This window comes from Urocitellus parryii, chromosome 1 (assembly GCF_045843805.1).
Source record: "Urocitellus parryii isolate mUroPar1 chromosome 1, mUroPar1.hap1, whole genome shotgun sequence".
Lineage (NCBI taxonomy): Eukaryota > Metazoa > Chordata > Mammalia > Rodentia > Sciuridae > Urocitellus > Urocitellus parryii.
In genome coordinates this window covers 284,040,824-284,064,657 of record NC_135531.1, presented here as the reverse complement: position 1 = coordinate 284,064,657, position 23,834 = coordinate 284,040,824, and the positions used below count along the sequence as shown (strand labels likewise).

The following is a 23,834-nucleotide window of genomic DNA, read 5'->3' as shown; positions in this document are numbered from 1 at the left end:
ACATGCCTATAGATAGATGATTGACAGATGATCGATGATTGACAGATGACAGACATAGATGAGATGACAGAGAGATGATAGATAAGAGAGAGAAAGACAGTTATAGATGACAGACAGCTAGATGATAGATAAATATCAGATGATAGATGGATAGGTGAGAGACAGCTAGATGACAGGTGATTGACAGGTAAATAGATGAGAGATGACAGACAAGAGCGTTATCTGTCTTCTAGATATCATCAGCCGGGCGTGGTGGGACATGCCTGTGACCCAGTGCTGAGGAGGATCTCGAGATCAAAGTCAGTCTCGGCAATTCACCAAGGCCCTAGGAACTCAGTGAGATCCTCAGTGAGATCCAGGATGTGTCTGAGGATGTGTCTCGGTGGTCAAGCACCACTGTGTTCATCCCCAGTCCCCCCAAAAAAGAAAGAAAGAGATTCGATTTTATAACTAGAAAGTCGGACTTTAAAAGCAGCCCCATGCCACCCGAGCCCTCTCCAGGTGCACAGGGCACGCTGGTTGGTCCCAGGAGATGCGCCCTCCTCTGGGCAGGGGCAGCCAGCAGGATGGAGCCCAGTGGCTTCTGCAGCCAGAAATTCAGAGACGGGAAGGCCTTACCCATCAACATATCCCAGCATGGTGGGGTCAGCACCGAGTGGACAGCAGACAGAGGGGCACGAGTCCTCTCCTCCTCCTGACCTCCTTTCTGCCGGCCACCCCTGAGCATTTGGGGCAGCGTGGTCAGGGCAGGGAGGGTTGAGGCAGGGGGTTGGAGAAGCGCCTTCCCAGGGCTCGGACACGGGAACGTGCACCACACACCACTCAGCCCTTTATTTCTGGTTCTCACTCCAGAGAGTAGCAAGCTTTCTGCTGAACATGAGCTGCCAGTCTGCCAGTGAGGAAGGAAAATCCGGGCAGACGAGACCCTGGGCTCCAGAGCTGCAGTGGCCACCTGGTCAGCCTGGGGAAGAGGCCTTCTCCCACCCCACCCACAGGCAAACCTCTCCCCTCCACTGCAGGGTCCACCGCCAGGGCAGAAGCCGGGTGCAGAGCTCTGTCCATCCTGCGGTCACCCCAGGATGTGTACTCCACCCCCTCCCAGGGTGCCCAGCCAGAGGGCCCATCAAGAGGGCCTGCAGTGCCCCCGAGGTTTGTCCCCAGAGGGGGGTGGCTCCAGGCCTACAGGCACATTTTCCAGGATCTCGGGCAGAGAGAACATGCAGAAGGAGATCTCCTCGTAGGAGACCCTGGCACCGCTCTCAAACAGACAGGCAAAGGCTGGGGCTGCCCCAGGCACAGGCCCTAGGAAGGCCAGGTCAGAGTAGCCACTGGGGCCCTCATAGATCACCCAGGGCTTGGTCCAACTGTGGGGGTCCAGGGGGGCCCGGCTCAGGTAAATGCCCATGTGGAGCCGGGCCCTGCGCCCCGCAGGGTGGGAATACAGCAGCCAGGTGGGGCTTCGAGGTGGGGCAGCAGAGGGCAGGGGGAGCGTTGGGATCCAGGCCCCCCTGTCCTCACCAAGCCCAGGTTCAGGGGCAGGCTGTCCTGAGCCACTCCCCCAGGGCTGTGGGAGGCAGAAGGGCTGAGAAGACACCAAGCCCCCATTAGGGTCTTCAGCACCCTCCCCAGAGGGCTCCGGGACCCCAGGACAGAGGGGGGAGGGGGAGGGGGACTCCCGGTGCCCGGCGACTGCCCCTGATCCTGAGGCCTTCCTGGGGTTGGGGCAGGGAATCCCACGATGCTGCCCTGACAGCCCCGGGAAGTCTCGGCCAGGGTGGGCACCAGCTCCCCGGGCAGGAAGGACGTGCCCTCGTTGGGGCTGAGGGCCTGCACCCGGCTGCCCAGGGGGCTCCGGGCATTGCAGTAGAGGAAGCCTCCGTCCACTGGGGCAAACTGGCACTCGCCAGAGCGCAGGTTGGGCACCAGGCCCCCACTGTGCCAGGTGCGGCCGTGGTCATCACTGTAGAAGGCGAGGGCATGGGGGCTGGTCCAGCAGATCTTGCCAAAGCATTCCCGACGGTCCACTCGATAGGTGTAAGCAGGAACCAGCAGGCGGCCTGAGCGTAGCTGGACCCCGTGGCCCGGCCCCACTGCGAAGGTGGCCCAGCCTGCACAGAGGAGGCAGAGGTGAGAGGGGATCTGGGTGCCCCTACAGGGGTGGCAGTGGGCAGTGCCATGAGGGGCAGGAGGAAGTTCGGGCAGTGCCTCAGGTCAGGCGGACAGGCCGCAGGGTGTCCTGAGGAGCCAAGAGCTGCTGGTGCCGGGTTCTGACCAGGGCTGGCTACGAGGCAAGGGCTGGACACCTGGGCCAGCCGCCAGCCCCACGTCCAGGGGGTGGCCTCCAGGGCGAGGCATGCACTGCAGACAGCAGTTGGGCAGGTCTGGTGTGAGGGCCTCCAAGAGGCCTTAGGAGCAGCTCTGCCCACTGTCCATCTCCCTCCTCATGGAGTCCAAGGTCAGTGCCTACCAGCAGAGGTCAGGGTGGCCACGAAGATTGGTGGGCAGCCAGCTCTGGAGGAGGGAGGGGGCAGCAGTCTCAGAGGGAAGGCCTGGGGACCAGAGTCCAAAGGCCAGGTGACCTGGGCTGAATGAGGAGGGAGAAAGAAGACAAAGCCACGGAGAGTGGGAGGCCATGGGGTGGAGGCCATGGGGGTGGGAGGCCATGGGGGAGGGAGGCCATGGGAGTGGGAGGCCATGGGAGAGGGAGGCCACGGGGGTGGAGGCCATGGGGGTGGGAGGCCATGGGGGATAAGAGGCCATGGGGAATGGGAGGCCATGGGAGCGGGAGGCCATGGGGAGTGGGAGGCCATGGGAGTGGGAGGCCATGGGAGTGGGAGGCCATGGGAGTGGGAGGCCATGGGGGTGGAGGCCATGGGGGTGGGAGGCCATGGGGGAGGGGGGCCATGGGGGAGGGAGGCCATGGGAGTGGGAGGCCATGGGGGAGGGAGGCCACGGGGGTGGAGGCCATGGGGATGGGAGGCCATGGGGGATAAGAGGCCATGGGGAGTGGGAGGCCATGGGAGTGGGAGGCCATGGGGGCAGGAGGCCATGGGAGTGGGAGGCCATGGGGGTGGGAGGCCATGGGTTTGGAAGCCAGATCTCAGCCTCAGCAGACAGTCACGGCCAGGGGGAGGACAGTGCCTTAGGTCCGCTGGCGGCACCCGCCCTGCCCACCCGGCGTTGGGGTGGAGGACTGGCCCCGTCTGCCTGGGAACGAGGTTTTCCTGGGGCCAGGCAGTCCTGAGAGCGGGACTGAAGCCTGTTTCAGCAGGCGGCTGGCAGGGCCAGCAGGAGGCCCCAGGTGGCCTGTGGGGAAGGGGGCCACCCCCCTGGCCAGCCTACCCTGCACCGTGGCCCCGATGGCCTCCTCAGTGAGGTCCCGGGCGCTGCCCCAGGTGAGGCCAGCGTCCCGGCTGGTCACACAGCAGAGGCGGGCCGCGTTCCTGCCAGTGGCGATCTGCACAGCCTCGGGGGTGTGGCCCAGCACGGCGATGAAGAAGAGGAAGACGGTGCCTGAGGCCGTGTCCAGTACTGGGCAGGGGTTCATGGAGCGGTGCCCCTCCAGGACGGCCGTCCCCAGCACACGCAGAGCACCCCACTGCCAGAGGAGGAGTGTGACTGGCCAGGATGCCCAAGGCCTGGGCCCAGGACAGGAGGCGCTCAGGAACCGGGCCTCAGCCTCCCCATCCAGGCTGCCTCCGTCAGGAGCCTACACTTCTGTGCTGACCACTCACCTGCACGGAGCCCCCAGCCAGTGTGCCCCTCCTCAGCACCAGGCGGTGGGCATGAGAGTCGTGGGGGCTGAGTCGCTGCTCCGCAAAGGCCAACAGCGTGGGACCAGGGGGCACCAGGAGCAGCGCGGGCACCCTGTAGGTCAGGCCAGTCCTCTCCCGCTGGAAAAGCACCGCCCGCCCCGGGATGTGTGGGGCCCCCATGCTCTGCAGGTCAGAGTGGCCGCGGGTCAGGACCGTCCCAGGGAGCCCAGCCCTGCCCGCCGTCTGTCTGGATGGCCTGGCCAAGCAGACGGTCAGCCAGAGCTGTAGCAACAAGAACATCTGTGTCCACAAATGGACTGAGCAACAGGGAAGACAGACAGCAGGACAGGTCACGGGCTCCCACGCGGTGCCCAGGGGAGCGCTCAGGGCGTCCCACAGAGGAGGGGCTAAACTCAAGGCCCCAAGGGACCCACAAAGGGCTGGGCTGCCTGAGCAGGGTCGGGGTGGGGTGCACCGCAGAGGCCCCCTCCAGTGCAGGGTGCCCCACACCACAGGACCCTCCCACAGGACAGCAGGGCAGGCCGGAGGACCCTCAGGGCCCAGAGACATGGCAACCGCCATCCACCAGGAGGCCTGGACTGTGGACGCAGCTCTGGGCTGCAGATCTCCAGGGCCAGTTCCTCCCTGTGAGAACCTCTCTCCCACCCTGAGCGGGTGCACAGGGTGGGGGCAGGGGGCTTCCTGGAGGTGGCGATGGGACCCAGCAGGAGCTTGGGGTGGAGCAAAGAGGGGCCACACTCAGGACAGAGGACCGCCCCAGGCAGGGATGGAGGAAGGTCCTCCTGTGGCCTCCTGATCCCACTGCCCCAGACGAACCTCAGCCAGCCCTGCCTCCCCTCACCCACAGGCCCCTTCAGGTGGTCAGAGCCCTGCTCTGGGCAGCTCACCTGGCTTGTCCAGACCCCATCCCAGGAATCCCTCACACATCTGTGGGGCCCTGGCCTGAGGGGACCCGGAGGACTTCACAGGAACCTGAAGCCCAGGAGCAGGGGCCTCCAGGGAGCAGCCTCCAGGGCAGCCTGGGGTGGACCTTCCAAGGGGTCTCTGTCTGATTTGCACAGAGACAGACCAGGGGCAGTGAGTGTGTGCAGCCCAGCTGGGGTGCTGGGGAGGAGATGCAGGTATGGGGCCAGCGGGCTAGGCCACCAGCCAGACACATCCCAGACCAGGACACAGAGGTGGTCAGCCTAGAGCACTTGGAGGTGGGGACGAGATCAGGATTCTAGTCACACAGCTGACCAGAACCAAAACCCCTGCTGCTACAGGGACGCCCCCATGCTCATGGGGACCCACATGCGGGAGCCCTAGAAGGGCGACACTCACGGCAAGCAGGAGCAGACACCGGAGGGCTTGCTGGCCCCTCCAGCTCCCCGTGACGTCCCTGCCTCCACCTGCCTCACCATTGACTCCAGGAAGGCCCTCAGGGAGGACTGCACACAGCCCCGGCTCTGCTCACCCCGCAGCCCCGGCTCTGCTCACCCTGCACCAGCTCTGCTCACCCCACAGCACCGGCTCTGCTCACCCCGCAGCCCCGGCTCTGCTCACCCCGCACCAGCTCTGCTCAACCCACACCAGCTCTGCTCACCCCGCACCAGCTCTGCTCACCCCACAGCACCAGCTCTGCTTACCCCGCAGCCCCGGCTCTGCTCACCCCGCACCAGCTCTGCTCACCCCGCAGCCCCGGCTCTGCTCACCCCGCACCAGCTCTGCTCACCCCACACCAGCTCTGCTCACCCCGCAGCCCCGGCTCTGCTCACCCCCACACCAGCTCTGCTCACCCCACACCAGCTCTGCTCACCCCGCACCAGCTCTGCTCACTCCCACACCAGCTCTGCTCACCCCACACCAGCTCTGCTCACCCCGCAGCCCTGGCTCTGCTCACCCCACACCAGCTCTGCTCACCCTGCACCAGCTCTGCTCACCCCGCAGCACCAGCTCTGCTCACCCCGCAGCACCAGCTCTGCTCACCCCACACCAGCTCTGCTCACCCCGCACCAGCTCTGCTCACCCCGCAGCCCCGGCTCTGCTCACCCCGCACCAGCTCTGCTCACCCTGCACCAGCTCTGCTCACCCCGCAGCCCTGGCTCTGCTCACCCCACACCAGCTCTGCTCACCCCGCACCAGCTCTGCTCACCCCGCACCAGCTCTGCTCACCCCGCAGCACCAGCTCTGCTCACCCCGCACCAGCTCTGCTCACCCCGCAGCACCAGCTCTGCTCACCCCGCACCAGCTCTGCTCACCCCGCACCAGCTCTGCTCACCCCACAGCACCAGCTCTGCTCACCCCGCAGCCCCGGCTCTGCTCACCCCGCACCAGCTCTGGCGCCTCTGAGGCAGCTTCCTGTCTCCTGGAAGCCCCTGGGCTCTTCACTCAAAGGGTGATTGTGCCCACGCCAGCAGCAGGTGCAAGTGCCACGTGGCTCTCCAGGCCACATGGGCACAAGAGGAACATTCTCTCCACACTGGGCAGGTGCCCCAGAGCCTGGGCCCACCCGGGCTGGTGTCAGCACAGGCGCAGCCTCAGCCAGGAGGAGCAGGAGGTGAATGCTTCAGGGAGCAGACAGAGGGAAACAGGCTTCAGAAGGGACAGGCCCTACACACCACACACCCTGGCCCAGGCCAGCTCTGAAAATTCTCAGGATGTCCCCTAGTCTGAGAGGAGGAACAGGGCCTCCCAGCAGCAGCCGCCTACTCACATGGCCAGTTCAGCAGGTTTGGGGTTGACCAGGACGGCTGTCCCGACACACAGTCGTGTTCACTCGCCCCCTGCCCAAGGCAGAGCCAAGGAGGGGAAGCCCAGGCCCTGGAGGTAAGGGGACCCCCAAGACAAACTCGTCTTCTGGCACCTGGACCCCTGAGCCCCTCGAGAGGTTGCAGGGGTCATTCTGTGGCTCAGCAGGGGATGGCCAGACCTCTGGAGTTCTGAGGCCAGGCTGGGCCACTGTCCCACACCCTCCTGGGCCAGCACACCTTCATCATGGTGCCCGTCAGCTTGCTGCAGAGTGTCAGCCTGAAGGGACGGGGAAGAGGGACCTCACATGGCTCTGTCCCCTCCAGAGGCTTCTCCAGTCTGGGCCTCGAGTGTCCTGGGCCTCGAGTGTCCTGGGCCTCGAGTGTCCTGGGCCTCAAGTGTCCTGGGCCTCAAGTGTCCTGGGCCTCGACCAGGGCAACGGTTCAGAACCTTGAACCCTCACGTCAACGGCAAGGTCACCTATGGACCCACTGCAGGAAGCCATGTGGGCTGCCGCAGGGTCCCCACACCAAGTCTCTGTCATTCCACCTTCTGCACTGCCCCAGGACCCCTCAGAGCCTCACCTGCCACCTGAGCCAGGAGGAAACCCAGGGGGGCAGCCACATGGGACCTCTGGCTAGAGGGGAGCTGGGGCCCACAGGGTCTTCCTCTCCCTGGAGGTGAGAAGCCACCTTGGGTGCTCTTCCAGGGGTGGGCTGTCCTTTACCCCAGGCAGAGAGACAGCCCTCAGGGACCAAGCTACGGGGTGAGGGCACAGCAGATGGTGACCAGCGTGGGGCCTCACCAGTCACCCAGGCTGCAACCCTGGGTGGTGGCAGCTGTCTGGCACAACCAGGGTGCACTGTGTGGATGCCAGGCCTAGGAGCTGGCCCCACCCCGGGTGGGCCTCAGGTGTGCAGGTCAGGTGCAGTCTGGGGGAGGACGGCTCCCGGAGCACGCCAGCCGGGGGCCTGCTTTTATGCAGTCAGGCCCAGCTGGCAGCAGTAGGGCCCTGGGGAAGGCTTAGAAGGGAAAGTTTGGACCTCGTCCCTTCTCTCTGCTCCCTAGGGGCCAGGAGCTGAGCCGAGCAGCTGAGAAACTGAGCTCTGCCCCAACCCTCTCTCCCTTTTTCCTTCCCTCTCTCTGGCCGCCAACTCTCGCCACCCATCCCCTACCCCCACCGGCCCAGGCTGAACCCCTGGGGCCAAGTGAACCTGAACTGAAACCTCTGGAGCCATGAGCCAAAATGAACCTTTGCTCCTGAAAGCTGATTCTCTCAAGCATTTTACCACAGTGACCAAGTTGACCAGCAAGGTGACAAAGAGCAGCCCAATAAGACAGAGAGAGTGAGCCCTCTGCCTCCCTGAAGCCACCTTGTGCCTCAGTCAGAACCTCAGCCTCAGCAGGACGTCCCTTGTGTCTGTCCAACGCAAGAAAAACAGCTTTGTCTGCCATATGAACCAGGAAAAAGAAGAAGAAAACATGAATAGTGTTTTAAAAACCATTTCTAAACACATTTCTGCCTGTGCTGGCCAGTCAAGCAGACCACTCTGGCAAATGAAAGAGAGGGCCGTGCTATCAAACGCCGGGTGATTCCGGGTGGTTACTCCCACATTCCTTGCTAAAATGCAAACATCTGACGGAGCTCCCGAACCCCTGAAGATGGAAGGGGGATGGGACGGGGAAGAGGGTTTTTAAAAGCCAAGCTGTTGTGGGGACTGCTTCACCCCAACCCTGGTCCATAGCCTCGGTAAGACCAGCTCTCAGAATGAAGTCCTGGGGTCCGCCGTGCTACCAGGTGGCCTTAGCCTGTCCGACTGTCAGACGTGGGACTTGGATCCAGTTGTCTTTATAAAAGCTGGTAGCTTCTAGCACTCTGTTTTTTGTCTAATGACCAGAATTGTAAAGTGAAAAAGGTGAGATCTCTGTGCACACACGTGTACGTATGTTATGCAAGTGGACCTACCGCAGCGGTCCTCAGTCCAGTCCCTGAGGGAGTTCTGGGTGAGCTCACCGACGGCAGGTGTGTGTTCACATAGATGAGAACCGCTTAGTTACCCAAATGCCTCCAAGGACTCAGATGTAAGTCGATCTGTGGTGAACAAGTCGGTTTTACATTTACTAGTAAAGTAAAAATGAAGATGTCTTTAGAATTGTTAGCATTCATTTTTGCCTGGGTTTGCTGCCAGGTCGGGTTATCTCCATCTTGGCTAGATGTTTAAGATCATAAAAATGTGAGTCTGACTTAGAGTAAATAAGCAGCAGGGGCGCTTCCCGAGCCTCCAGCCCAGCAGTTAGTCTGTGAGGTAGGGTATTTATGAACCAGGAAATAATTGGAAATTAAGCCTCTGCCTGCCTAATATCTCAGTTTCCACAAGTAATCTGGGTATGTAAGAGCTTCTATGACTTTATAAAAGCTTTATTGTTAAACATAGACAGATGAGGTGAACAGGGATGTTGGAAGTGGTCAGAAAGCTCATGCCTGGTTGTGGGATGTACAGTGGACCTCACGCCCATGGCGCCCGCATACCTAGGTCTGATGCTCTGCAGAAAAGACAAGGTGTGCACTTGGGTCCGCTGACATCCCTGTCACATCAAGAAGCAAACTTGTTCCTAAGATGTGTTTTTATCAGCTGATGATCTGTGGCAGGTAACTGAGAACATCTCTCCCCTGGGCATCACTGGAAATCAAGGTGACTAAAAGCTAAAATTTTTAAGTAATATATATTATTCTACATACAAAGAATACATGAAGAAAATGTGTTTTTGATGAGAAAAACTATAAAGACTATAGAAAATCATTTTTATTCATAAAAAAGACTGATTTGCCTAATTTCAGAACCTTTTAAAGGATTGCCTCAAAATGCAAATTTAAGGAAGGAATAAAAGAAGGTAGGGCCAGAGGATCACAAGTTCAAGCCAGCCCCAGCAAAAGTGAGGCACCAAGCAACTCAGTGAGGCTCTGTCTCCAAATAAAACACAAAACAGGGCTGGGGTAGGTCCAGGGCGGAGTGCCCCTGAGTTCAGTCCCTGGTACCAAAACCAAAAACGCAGGAGGCTTTCTCCAGGCGTCTTCTGCTCTTGGTAAAGTTTTGTTTGTTCGTTTTGGGGGTAAAGTTTTCAAGAGACTCTGATTTAATTCTGTGACCTGTGTGGAGTCTTCAGCCGCGTCTTCCTCTGCAGCTTTTCTGCCTTGTTCCCATCTGACAGTGGCTCAGCTCTCTGTTCAGGTCCTGTGCTCCTCCTGGGCCCATCCCCTGTGCTCCATCAGAGACCACGAGACGCGGCTGCCAGGTCAGACTGGAGCATCTGCTCGAGGACCTGCAGAGCTCAGCTCTCTGTTCTGGAACTCTTGTGGTGGCTGTGAACTGTCCTGGGTGTCCTCTGTAAAACTCTTTCCCAGGCCCTGCCAGGCCCCCAGGAGCGGCTCCTGCTCGGCTCTCCTACCGTGGGGTGCACGCAGCCTCAGACACTCTCCCAGGGTCTGTGTCGTTAGACCTGGGCCCCTGGTCAGGACTGGCCTGTGGGTTGCCGGGCGGCCTCTGCAGGAGCCCATAGGGGTTTTCTGCACTCTTGGTACTAGTCTGTGTTTTGTGAAGATGATTTCCTGGGTCTTGTGCTCTTTACTGGGGTTCTTATTACTGAGGAAAATTAAAAGGTGAAGTGTTTGGGGTTCGTGCCTTTTTGTGGTCTTTTAATCACTTTACGACTCAGGAAGTGACCCTCTGTGACCCTGGCTGACTGTCCCTGGTTAAGCTACCTGCTCTCAGCTCACAGGGTTTCAGACTTTGGGGCATTGTTGGGGACATTCTCTGATCCCAGCTCTGTGGGGTGTGCTGTGGCTTTGGAGATTTTGGAGGTGGCCCTGGATATCCCGCAGGTGCATCTCCTCTCTTGTGGAGACGATGAACTCATGAGGCTGATTTGGTGACTCTGAGAAACACTATCGAAAAATACAGTGACACTGAACCCTTATGTTCTGTGATGGCCTTCTGACAGTCAGTCACAACTGTCACCCTAAAAGGCTGCATGCAGGGGAAACACCCGGCCTCTTTCTCACCTGCCAAACCATCCGCAGAATTTTAGGTCTGTACTTTTACAAGTACACGTTCACCCACAGACTTAATTCTTCTCCAAAAAAACTTCCACCAGGTTCATGAAGAAGGCCAGTCTTGAATACAGATTATTCTTGCTCTTAAGATCAGCAGAATAAATAGAAATCACCACAGTGCTATTGAAGAAAGCGATGGCCAAGCAGGGTGGCCGACTCATGCCCCATGCTGGAGGGCCTGGCTGGCACCCTGGGCCCAGGTCCTGTCCTCTGTGCGGTCGAGGGCCTGATTGGCACCCTGGGCCCAGGTCCTGTCCTCTGTGCGGTCAAGGGCCTGGCTGGCACCCTGGGTCCTCGTCCATCCCCCTGTGCAGTCAAGGGCCTGGCTGGTACCCTGGGTCCTCCATCTAATCCCCTGCACCCAAAGTAATAAGAAACAGCGACCAGTACTCTTCGCGGGATGCTGAATTCACCAGTAGAACTGTGGGCTTTCTGTCTTCATTTACAAGGCTGAGTTTTGCTTGAGTCTCCCCTAGTCTGAGGGAGCTTCTCCTTCAAGTGATCTACAGGCAGCAGAATTTGGACGTGGGCTTTTCTGAATATAGGTTGTTGTGGTCCAGATGTGAGGCGTCCCCAAAGCCCAGGTGTGAGGCCGGGTGAGGCGGTTCAGAGGTGCAGAGCCTGGGTCAGGAGGGCCTTACCTAAGCAGTGCACTGCTCCCTGACAGGGAGTAGCTGGGTGGTGACCACAGGCAGGTGGGGTCTGGCTGGGAGTGGGGGTCCTGGAGGCGTGCCTTGGGGTGTATATTTTGTCCTTGGTCAGTGGGGCTCTCTCTCTGTCTCTGCTTCCTGGCTGCCAAGTGCTGAGCTGCCTTCCTCCCCCACACCCTCCACCATGACGTGCTGCCTCACTGGGACCCAGAGCATGGAGTCAGCGTCTGTGGATGGTTCACACACCACAACATTCAGAACACTTTTCCTTTCCTGGTACTACGGTGAACACTCAGAATTCTCTATCACAAGCCACACGCCTTTTCAAGTAGTAATAAACACCCCCATACTTCCCTCCAGAAGAGACATTACCAGTTTACATCCCCACCAACCTCGAAGGCAGAAACAAAGATGTGAGCTGATGCTGGACTTCACTTCTCCCGGCGTGCGGCTGGGAGCAAGATGGCTGTGTGGTGCCGGGCCTTGGGCCACCAGCCCTGCATGTTCAGGCCAGCACTCCCCAGTTCACACGCGGCCCACGGGAGCTGAGCCCAGTCCCATTTTCTTTGGGAGCTGGTGGGTGCTGCCTGAGGCTCAGGAAGTCCTTGATGTGCAACACGGTATGCATCTGGAATGTCCACTGAAGGCTTGTGTGTGGACAGGCAGCAGTGTCCAGAGCTGGGCTCTAGGGTACCAACTGGCTCAGAAGTGGGATTCATAGCTGAGTGGACTATTGGGAGGTGGGGCCCGGAGGAGGGGAGGGGTCACCTGGGCCTGACCTGAAGGGACCACCTAGGTGGCAGCTTTGACCTGACACTCTCCCTGCCAGCTGGACCAAAACCTCTGGACCCTGAGCCAAAATGACCCTCCCCCTTGACGTTGTTTTCTGCAGCACTGTGTCACAGTCAGGAGCGGCTAACGCGCAGCTGAGACCAGAGCCCCTCCTCAGCTTGGGGGGATCCTCCCATCCGCGCTCTGACGGCTTTCTGTCTGCCGCCTCTCCTCATCTTTGCCCCTATGACCTGCAGGTCGGCTCATCCTGAGTCTGCATCCCCGTCTCCACTTTCCCCCAGAATCTCCACCTGCGACTTCCTGCGCACTGAACATGACCAACCTGGACTCAGCCAATGTCTGTCTTCACAGCCTCTGCCCAGGGTTTGGAAGCATATTCTCCTGGTTTCAAGTTCATCGTGACATCTCTGATCTCACTGAGAATGCACCTCTGAAACCACGAGCCCAGAGAGACTTCTCCTTCTCCGCTGTCCTTGCCGGCCTTTCGGTCCCAGCAGGGAGCTGACTCCAGAGACGTGCGGCATCAACTATGTTCTCCTTATTAGATTCCTGCAGAATTAACAAATCATCCGTGCAGATATTTCACTTTTTATGATGTGATGATTTGTATAAGTTCAGTAAAAACCCATCCTCTTTGTTACAGGATAAGAAGCCTGCTTCGAGGGGCTTGGTCTTCCAGGGAGTGGGCGAGGGCTGGAGCCTTGGGCCTTGTGCTACAGGTGAGATCCATGTCCCCGGACTTGCCTCCAGTCTTAGGAGCTGTCTGATTTTGTTTTGTTTTGATTTTTGCACCAGGGATTGAACCCAGGTGCACTTAACCCCTGACCTCCATCCCCAGCCTTTTCCATTTTTCATTTTGAGACAGGTCACGCTAAGTTGCTGAGGCTGGCCTTGAACTTGCAATCCTCCTGCCTTAGGCTCCCGAGTCACTGGGGTTACAGGCTAGTGCCCTGTGCTGGCACCTCAAAAGCCTGTGTTCCATGATTACTAGATGGTAGATCACAGTTCTCGCTGAACTTATGTAAATCATCAAGTAAAACTAAACTTGTTTTGCAAACCAACTGATTTTTCTGTGGTGATTATCTTTGATAGAAATTGGTATGAACATGGAGAGAAATTAAGTTTCTAAAGAAAACTCTGGTGCACCTGTTGTTAGAGTGTGGCTCTGTTCCTTGTTTTTCAGGTTTTGGGCTTGGGGATTTGGGGATTTGGGAGTTTTTTTGTTTGTTTGTTTGTTGAATCTACCTGTAGACTGGTCTACAAATTCTTCTTGGGTCCCCCAACCCAGTTTTCTTCCATGGAATATCTAAGAACAGGGTCTGGTCTTTCCTGACGTCCAGCCACCGAAGCTGCCCAGCCTGAGGTGAAGGTCAAACTCCACCAACTGCCCAACGCTGTGCCGAGACACGTCAAACCACCCCCAGATGGGGAATCAACTGGAGACAGACTCCACCTCAGACTGAGATTCTGGCCCCTTTAACATTCCTCAAGAGGCACATTTTAAAAGCACAATCCCCAATGCAGAAAGGTTCAGAGGTGGGGCTTTGAGGCAGTGATGAGATTTTGAGAGCTGTAACACTGGTGGATTGATTCACTTGATGGATTAACAATTTCATTGGATGACTGGGTGCTCACTGTAGGCAGGTAGGGTGTGGCTAAGGTCATAGGTCACTGGGGCATGACCTGGAGACTATATCCTGTCCCTGGCTTCTCTCTCTCTCTCTCCCTCCCCCTCCCTCGCCCCCACTCCTTCTGGCTTCCATGAGCCAACAGCTCCCCTCTGCCATCCCCTTGTGCCATGAGTTCTGCTCCACCTCAGGCCAGAGCCATGCACTAAACCTCTGAAACTGTGAGCCCCAAATAAACTTTCCTCCTCTAGGTTGCTCTTGTTGGGTATTCTGACTAACACACCCCTCTCATTTTCTTCTTGCCCAGGCCTGCCTCTTCACAGGCAGGACCATGCAGTAGTTAACCCCTCGTGGTCCACGGCTACTGGGGGCCACGTGGCAGGTCAGGCCCAATAAGCCCTGATGTCCACCGAGTGGGTGTTGTTGGCAACATCTCCACTGCAAGCCTGTTCAGAGGACACTGGTGGCCCTTTCCCATGACGCTGTTCAGCTCAACCCAACCACGGGCTCTCGGATGATAAAACCACTCTCAATTATTTATTGTTAAGTAAAAAAAGATGCCTGTGTTGCTGCTGCTACTAGATGTTCACCTGGACAAATCCCTCTGGGTATGATGAGACCCAATGATAAAATAAAACAAAGCTCTAGTGGCTTGATTCAGAACCAGTGGGGTCCTTGGCATACCTGAGGGAAAGAATTTCAGCAAGAGCCAGACCAAGGCGTGGATAGGGGCTTATGGAGCAAGTAGATCCACACTCAGGGGAGAACATGGCCATCTCAGAGTGAGCAGCCCTACGTGGGCTGGGATCCAAAACGCAGACAGGCTGTACTTAGGAGCCGGGCTGGAGGTACAGGGTGCAGCTGCACAGTCCCGACTTTTACAAGAGGAGTGTGATTTCTGCCTCTCGGTGGCTCCTGGATGGTTCCTTCACAACTCAATGTCTCTCTCTCTCTTTATCCTAAATCCTTGCCTATGTTACAGGTGCCACCTCAGTCTCCTTGGTCCTAGGCCCATAAAGCCAGGTCCCAGGTATTTTGCAAACCAGATCTGGCCTCCTCTTAGGTTTGGTTTTGTATTGTCCTCCTTAAACCCTACACCTGTGGCCTGCCAGAGTTCTACAGAAGCACGACTCACAAAACGACATCAGAGCAGAAGAAGCACACTGGGCAGCAGGCTCCCAGCAGATGTGGCCCAAGGACCTCTCCCCGCACGCTCCTGGCCACAGACGTGGCTTGGCAGATCTTGACACCGACCCATGGTCGCCAGGTGCCCCCCCATGTGGGACTAGCCCAGACCCAGAGCTGATACAGGCCCATCCCGCACCAAGGGATGATCACAGGCTGACTGCAAGTCAGATGACCAGAGACGTTTCCAGACGGTCTCCGTCACAAGAGGGAAATGCAAAAACGGCAGGATGGGAACACCATGGCTCCAGCCTACCCTGACAGAAGTGTATCGAGGAGGCTGCAGGAGGCATCCCCTGGGCTCGGCCTGTAGGGAGCTGTCAACACACAGTAGCAGCCCTCCCCGGAACTACAGCTTTTTAACTTGGAGATTTCACATAAAAACCTGTATTTCCAGGGCTGAGGCTGTGGCTCAGCAGTACCGCACTTGCTTGGCATGTGTGAGGCACTGGGTTTGAATATCAGCACACAAATAAATAAATAAATAAATAATAAAGGTCTATCAACAACTAAAAAAAATAAAAATTAAAAAACCCTGAATTTCCAGCTTCTCTTGAGAATGCAGGTCTGCCTCTGGGACTCCCTGGGGGCCAGCCCACAGCCCCGCCCCTGGCTCCCCAGCAGCCACCCACCGCCCCACAGCCAGGTCTGTGCCAGCTCTTGGTGGAAGACAGCTGAAGTGAGCTGAAGACAGCTCACTCTCCTCCAGAACCACATCCCTCCTGGACCCAGCCCGACAGCCACACACGGCAGCTCAGACCCAAGGCTGAGAGGGCACAGGAGTGGACCGCTGCTCCACCTCGGCCAGGCGCACAGGACATCGCCCTCCTCTGCTGCCTCTGTTATCCAAGTCCAGGTCAAACCTCTGTGATTGCTGGCCTAGGCATTCTTCAGCCCCGGGCTGGCACTGTAGTACCGCTGCGGCAGGTCCAGGAATTCGTGCAGACTTTGGAGTCCTTGGAAGGCAGCAGGTACTCCTGGTGGTAGCTGCGCCACGGGGTCTCTCAGGTTGGAGAAGTAGAAGGTGTGGTTGGACACGACTTTCTGCACCTGTTCCCAGAAGGAAGAACCAATCGGGTGCTAGGTGAGGGCTGAACCTACTCACAGAGACCCCCCACCTCCTGCCTGCAGGTGTCAGTGAGGCCTGTGGCTTGTCGTCGGTGGACGCCTCCCCAGAGCCCAGACCCAGTGCCAGCCCCACAGGGCTCACTGGTGCTGTGCCTCAGACCAGGCCACCTTGCCTTCTGCCAGCCATTCTCCCTGGAACGCCCAGAGAGACCCTGAAAGGCGACACCCTCCCCCCTTCAACGCCTCCGGCCCTTAGGGTCTTCCTGAAAGCAGCTCAGGAGTCCCCTGGGGGGAGTTCATCTCAGCTGACACCTCAGGACCTGGAGGAGGATCCATGGAGCCCACCCTCACCCAAGGCAGCTGCAGAGGTCGGAGGTGGAAGTCGGGCTTGCTCAGGGAGCAGGGGGGCAGAGAGAAGGAGGGGGCTGCCCTCTGGTACAGGGCAGGCAGGCTAGTCTCCTTCCAAGGGCAATTAACTGTGGCCCAGCGGCCCAGCCCCTCAGCTGAGGCCCTTCTCTCTCCTCCAGGCTGTGTCTGCCCAAGCCCCAGTCCACACCTCAAGCCCAACCTCCAGCCTGCACCACCCACACCTCGGGCAGGTTGAACCTCAGGTGGTGGCACATGATGTCCAAGTGCAGGGAGGATCAGGTGCATCCTGGTGGGCGCTCTCCACGTAGTGTGCCAAGAAGAGCCAGGGAGAGCCTGGGTGGGAGCGGGAGCCGACAGCGGGCAGTGCTGTGGTCAGGTTGTGCCCCTCGGCACAGTGGTAGAGGATGTCTTGTGTGTCTTGAGGAACATGACATTGGTGGTGGGTGGCCCCTCAGCCTGGCCACTGAACAGGCTGGAGGAGAGCACAGGCCACAGTCACATGCCCAGCACCCAGCAGCCCACCCTGGGGACACCCAACCTCTGCCATCACCATGCCCTCCCAACACTGTGGCCCAGCCTCATCTCTGCGCCACTCACCTGAAGACTCGGAAGCCCCTGGCACAGAGGGACCTGCAGGGCAGGCATGACCACCTCCATGGCCCTCTGTTCCCACAGATGCTGCAGGCTCAGGGTACCTCAGCCACACATCCACCATTTCCTGGCTGACCCTTCACCCCGCAACAAGAAAGGGCCCTGGCACCCAGGCCAGTCAGCCTGACGAAGGGCCAGAGAGGGCGAAGGCTGACTGGCCTGGGTGTCAGGCCCCTCCCCGCCCCAGTGCAGGACAGGAAGAGTGACCCAAAGGGGCTGGGTGGTAGCTCAGGGGTGCAGCACTGGCCTCGCATGTGTAAGGGGCTGGGTTGTAGCTCAGGGGTGCAGCACTGGCCTCGCAGGTGTAAGGGGCTGGGTTGTAGCTCAGGGGTGCAGCACTGGCCTCGCATGTGTAAGGGGCTGGGTTGTAGCTCAGGGGTGCAGCACTGGCCTCACATGTGTAAGGGGCTGGTGCCGCAGTCTGGCTGGGCACAAATCACGAGCCACTAAAGCAGGAACAAATTTTATTTTTTCTACTGCAAGAAAAAACCTCACACACGCTCCTGGGGAATCCTCCCGAAAAGCCACGAGGCTCCTCCAGGAACCCCCAGCCGGAAATATCTCTCCGGGAAAACCCTCCTCCTGCACTTCGCCAACCAATGGGAACTCCCGGGGAATCCCCGTGAGAACTAAAAATAGCGCGAGAACTCAAAATTAGCGCTAGAACTCAAAAGTAGCGGCAGAGGCGGATATTAACGCCTTGCCTGTCAATCAATACTGTTGGCAAAATGCCAGGGGCCATACAGACTCGGCTGTGGCTCTCAGCAGGCTGGGTTGTAGCTCAGGGGTGCAGCACTGGCCTCGCATGTGTAAGGGGCTGGGTTGTAGCTCAGGGGTGCAGCACTGGCCTCGCATGTGTAAGGGGCTGGGTTGTAGCTCAGGGGTGCAGCACTGGCCTCGCATGTGTAAGGGGCTGGGTTGTAGCTCAGGGGTGCAGGATCTGACCCACAGCACCACATAAAAATAAATAAATAAATGCATGAAGAAAAGTCGCATCTGATTATGAAAAAAGTGGGGGAGGGGGCTGGGGACCCAGCTCAGCTGGTAGAGGGCTTGCCTCACAGGCACGAGGCCTTGGGTTCAGTCCCCAGCACCAAAATAAAAGAGTGATGAGGAAGACAAGGGACAACGAAGTTTGGGCAAGGACCTTGCAAAGATATGACTGTCCCCTCTGCATCCTCCCTGCCCAGAGATCTGCTAGGTAGGTGGCCATGGTGACAGAGCCCCTGGAGGCCCGGGATGCTCATGGGTCCCCACAGGGAAGGGCCACCACCTCCTCCCAGAGGGGAGATGGATGCTCAGCGGGAAGATGCTGCCAGCCATGTGCACTGACAGGCGCAGGGGCCCCCATTGTGAAAGGCAGCCTCCCAGAGCATGGGGTGCCCTGTGGCAGGACTTACCAAGTGAGCAGCCCAGTGTCTGTGGACAGCAAGCCAACCAGCAGAAGTACCACCCACGCCAGGAGGAGGGCCCAGAAGGACCTGTGGGCAGGACCCCTCAGTGCCACGCAGGATGGGCAGGGAAGGTGGCCTCTTCAGTCCTCCCCTAGCCACGGGTGACCAGCGCCAGCAAACAGGCCAAGCTTCCCACTCTCCCCTTCTCTCCTGCACAAGGCCACCAGCCCCCCAGGGCCAAAGCCTAGCTGTCCACGAGCTCCAGCTGTCTTGGTCCCTGGAAATGGACAACACAGCCCTCCTGGGCCACAGAGCCTCCCATGGGGCCACTGCAGGACCACATGCCCCCCACCTTGGGGCCTCACAGTGACTCACAGGCCCACACAAGCCCTTTCTGGGTCACACAACCCCAGGGGCAGCTCTGTCCCCTGGCAAGACTCCCCTAGACTCCATACTCAAGGAATGTAGGTTGGCGGGAGGGCTCCTGACCTCAGGTTGGGGTCACAGCAGTGACAGGAGACTGATAGAGAGGCCCCCAGTCAGGGACACCCTGACCCTCCTGGAAGTTGAGAGGCTGTGCCTCAATCATGGCAACGGGAGCCCCTGCAGGCCTGGTCCCTCTGGGCACTCGGCAGTCTGGGCGTCTCGGGGCACAGGGCTCTGCATGATCCCCATGACTTCCCTTGGCAGGTTGGGTTCACTGTGGTCACCAGAATTGGGCAACCCCAGTCAGGTGACCCCTCGTCTTGGCTCCAGGCAGTACCACAGCACACCTTCCTGGCTGCACTGCCCACAGCTGCCCCCTCTCCCCAGAGCCATGGCTTTCTGCCTCCCAACAAGCTGAGCTTGCTGGCCCAGGACTGGGGAGTCTCCGGCATTGACACAATTCTAGGAAAATAAACAAGGGGCTGAGGTGTTCTGGGTTCAGGGCTAGAAGTGACTCAGCATAGCCCAGGAGGCTGAGCCCAGTGTGGTGTACTCAGAGCTGCCGGGACCCTCAGAGCCCCCAGGGCTGCCAGCCTGTGAGGCAGGGTCTGAAGCCAGAGAGGCCACCACCAGAAGCCCACCCAGCCAGGTGCGGTGACACATGCCTATAATTCCAGCAGCTCGGGAGGCTGCGGCACAAGGATCGAGAGTTTAAAGCCAGCTTCGGAAGCACTAAGCAACCCAGCGAGACCCTGTCTAAATAAAATACAAAATAGGGCTGGGGATATGGCTCAGTGGTCGAGTGACCTTGAGTTCAACTCCTGGTACAAGAAGGAGAAGGAGAAGGAGAAGGTGGTGGTGGTGGAGGAGGAGGAGGAGGAGGAGGAGGAGGAGGAGCCACCCACCCAGGATCCCAGAACCCATGCCCAGGGCTCCTGGGTCTCTTGCAGGCAATGGACTCACTCAGGTGGCTCCTGGGAGCACAGCAGGGTCCATGCAGATGTGTCCTGGCTACAAAGACAGCTAATCAGGGGCCCTGGCAACCAGAGGACCTGAGCGTGGCTCCCACCAGTGAAGGGACCAGACCCAGCTGTGGCACCTGCAGCACGGCTCGAGCTGTAACGTGCATGTGAACCTGCAGTCTGAGGGCTGGGGACAGGGGCAGAAGGAGGGAGCCAAAATGGAAGCCCCTCCCTCCCTCAGCCACGAGCCAGAGGGGTTCTGTGAGGTGGTGCCAAGCGCTCATCCCAGGAGTCCGACCAGGCCTGTGGCCCACAGAGGAGGCAGTAGGACCAGGCAGAGAACGTGGGCTTCACTCGGCAGGAACCTCCCCAATGACGAGCCACAGGAGTGAAATGCAGCGGATCTGAACCACACTGAAGAGAACCCTGCTCTGCTGTCCCTGGAGGAGAAGCAGCAGGTCCTAGCCCAGCCACACCCCACAACTGCTGCAGCAGGTCAGGGACAAGCACCTGACCCCTGAGCTCCCTATACTGCATACATGTGGCAGGGGCTCATGCCCCAGAGTGTCCCTTCAAACACAGGGTCCAGCTTGGGGATGGGACAAAGACCTCCACACCAAGCCAGGTCCCAGCCCCATGGCCCCTCCCCCAGCCATCAGCCCAGACTCAGGTGGTCCCAATGCCCCTCTGCTGGGGGTGCAGCACAGACCCCACAAGCTCCCAAAATACAAAGGACTTGCCCAGGAAGGACAGAGACGGGTCTCCTCTGTCTGAAACGAAAACAAATGGCCAAACTCAGGAATGTGCCAAGATCAATCCCCCAGATCCAAACAGACTTCCTTTTAGAGACAAACAGGAGCTCATCTGCACTTCTCAGGATGTTCAAGGAGTGAGGGCCGCTGTCCTCCTACACAGGCCCATGCCTCACCTCAGCAAGCTGCTCCGCCTAGGAGGCATGCTGGCCACAGAGCCTCGAGCACCGTCAGTAGGTTCAAGTGACCCAGGTCCCTGCATTGGGCACCTGCTGGTTATAGCTCCCTGGGGCCCAGGCACCAGGTAGACGTGGCAGCTGTACAGAGCATGAATTTAAGCCCCAAGAAGCTCACCTGCAGCTCAGGTGTGGGCCACGCCCTCTCTCACCTCAATCCTAAGGCTTAACTGTTCTGTCCTCAGGAAGAACTGAACCTTCTGGCCTCCTTCCCTGGACCTGCCCTCCTCCATCACCAGGTGGGGCCTGGAGCAGAGGAGTGTTCTGGGAGAGTGGGCTTGGAGGAAGCTGTCCCCACTGGAAAGGGGCCCACCAGGACCACCAGGGATTCTGCATCCAAATAAAAATAGGACATAAATATCCTGATGTGTGGAAGGTCGAGAATTCACAGATCAAGGATGATGAGATGAGGCACAGGCTCGGATGCTAGAGGCGCTCTTCTGAGACCTTCCTTTACACCAGGCAAAGATGACCCTGACATCCTGGGGTGTACAAGAGGCACTGGGGCAAGAAATAAATTCAAATGTCTGTTTGTAGGTTCTCTGTCTGGTCACGGCATGGAATTTCATTCCTTTCCCCAGGAAACAAACATCATTCCGAGTTGAACGACAAACCACAGGGCTGTTTGGCATATTTGGCCCCAAGAGTTAAGTCCACATGGATAAAAGTTTCTTGCAGATCAACGAGAAAAAGACAAATACCCCAAAGATGTACAAGCCAGGCATGAGGGCAGGCCCCTCTTGCAGTCCAGCGGTCCTGTAGTCTGAGCCTGCGCGTGGTGTCTGTGCCTGTGGAGGTGGGTGCACAGGACACCATCCATCCCTGTCCACTGACCCTCGAGTCCATGTGGGTGCTGGCCAGTGACACTTGAGAGGAGCATGGGTCAGTGCAGAACCCTCTTTCAGAACGCTCTGCAGGCCCCCAGAGCTGTCCCGGAGCACAGGGGCTGCAGACTAGCAGACAAGCAGCAGAGGAGGAGCAGGGCTGGCTGGATGGGCTGCTCTCCCCCAGGTGCTTCCTGTGCCCCCACATTCCACCTCTAGACAGGTTCTTCCTGCTTCTCCTGCCCAGACTGCCCAGGCTCATGTGCACCCAGAGCCTCTCAGACACCTCTGTGGTCCAGGCTACAGTGATAGGGCTGGTGGGCCCAGCATGCAGGGCACCTCCTTCCCAGGTTGGGGCCCCAGCAACCCAGGTTCTGAGTAGCTTTTGGGCCCTGAACAGGAAGCGCAGGCCAGCTACCTTTGTGCCACTGGGGCAGGTCCCAGATGAGGATCAAGAATGGATGTCCAGCTGGCCAGAAGAAGGGCAGTGGGCCCTGCCCATAGCCTACAAAGCCCAACACATGTGTCCTTGCCCCTGGGTACCTTGGGCAGGCCTGTTGGCGCACCCACTGCTTCACAAGGGAGGGTCCCCTGTGCCCAGGACTTGCCTGTACTCACAGTAGCTCTGCCCATGCACTGGGCCCATGGTAGACCAGGCACATCCCAGCAGACTCGGGGCAAGCAGGGGCAGCAGAGAGTCCAGGGAAGCCACAAACCCCAGCTGGCCAGCACCATGCCAGGCAGCACCCCAGGCAGGGATGAGAGAGCAGAACAGGGTTCAGGAGAGAGAGGTATCCTGCTGAGAGCCACAGCCGAGTCAGAATGGCCCCTGGCATTTTGCCAATAGTATTGGTTGAGAGGCGAGCCATTAAGATGATGCTGGATTGATTCAATTGTATATCAGACCTTTACTGTCTGCCTAGGCCTGCTACTTTGGTGTTCTCACACTACCTTGGAGTTCTCGAGGGGATTCCTGGAGAGTTCGCATTGTTTGGGGAAGTGCTGGAGGGGGGATTTCCGGTTGGTGGTTCCTGGAGGAGCCGAGTGGTGTTCGGGAGAGTTCCCGGGGAGCATGTGTGGAGTGTGCTGGTGGAGTTCAGAAATAAAGTTTGTTCCTGCTCAAGTGGCTTGTGATTTGTGCCCAGCCAGACTGCGGCATTTGGCGGCCAGAGTGGGGAACGCCTGAAGCTCGGAGGTAAGTGAAATCGCTCGCCCCTGAGGGAAGGCGAGAGAATGGGTGACCATTTCAAAAAACAATGTGTTCTTGTTGTGATTTGTTTTGTTTTTGTTTCAAGCTGCCTATCCCTAGAACTTTCTCAGGCAAACTGGGAAAAATGGTTGGCTCAAAGTTTGAAGTTGTTCGCCCCTGAGGAAGAGATAGAAATAGACCACAAATGCACATGTCAAAAAAATAGGAAAATTGATACAACGATTTTTGTTCCGTTTTTGTTTCATTCTGTTTCAGGTTTGTTTTGTGTTATAGTAGATCAGAAATTAGCAAAAAACAAACTGAAAGAGTGTTAAGTACATTGTTAGAGATTCAGACTATGGTAGAAGACATTTTAGATCAAGCAAAAGAGAAGGTCTCTCGAGCTAGTCAGAGGAAGAAAATTTAAAGGAAGAAAGCTTAGAGGAGAAACAGCCATCAGGGGGAAAGCTACAACAGGAGGCTGCTGCTAACACCGTTCTATCACCAGAGGGCGTAATTCAACCAACAGTTCCATCTATGGAGACAGCTGAGTGGCCCTCAAACCCCAGAGTTAATAGATGGGATCCTGAGACAGGACCTCAAAGATTAGCATGCCCTGTACTTGAGCAGGCAGGAGGGCAGCGAATTCACTGTGCTTTAGATTTCAAAACAGTGAAACAGTTAAAGGAGGCTTTAACAACCTATGGTCCTCAAGCACCCTTCACTGTAAGCATGGTCGAATCCATTACCAACTCGAACATGACACCAGCAGACTGGGCTAGCATGTGTAAAGCTGTGCTAAATGGAGGTCAATACCTGTTATGGAAGGTTGCCAATGAGGAAATTTGCACGGACACGGCTAGGCGATATGCAGCAGCCAGTTATCCTCAGAGAAATCTAGATATGTTGTTAGGAAAGGGACCTTATGAGGGTCAGCAGCAACAAATTAGATGTGATCCTGCTATATATGCACAAATTGCTGCAGATGCAGTTAGGTCATGGAAGACTTTACAAGGACATGAAGGTTTACAAGGTGAATTATCTAAGGTAATACAGGGAGCTAATGAAACTTACGCTGAATTTGTAGATAG

General features: G+C 57.8%; 1 protein-coding gene across 1 annotated transcript; it reads right to left on the bottom strand.

Annotated features, from left to right (window-relative positions):
- Positions 1-1,123: 1,123 nt before the first annotated feature.
- Neu4 (neuraminidase 4) lies at positions 1,124-3,935 on the bottom strand. The gene is given in 4 exon segments (XM_026381964.2): positions 1,124-1,644; positions 1,647-2,108; positions 3,343-3,598; positions 3,735-3,935. Coding segments are annotated over 4 exon segments (1,440 nt in total).
- Between the last annotated feature and the right edge of the window lie 19,899 nt (positions 3,936-23,834).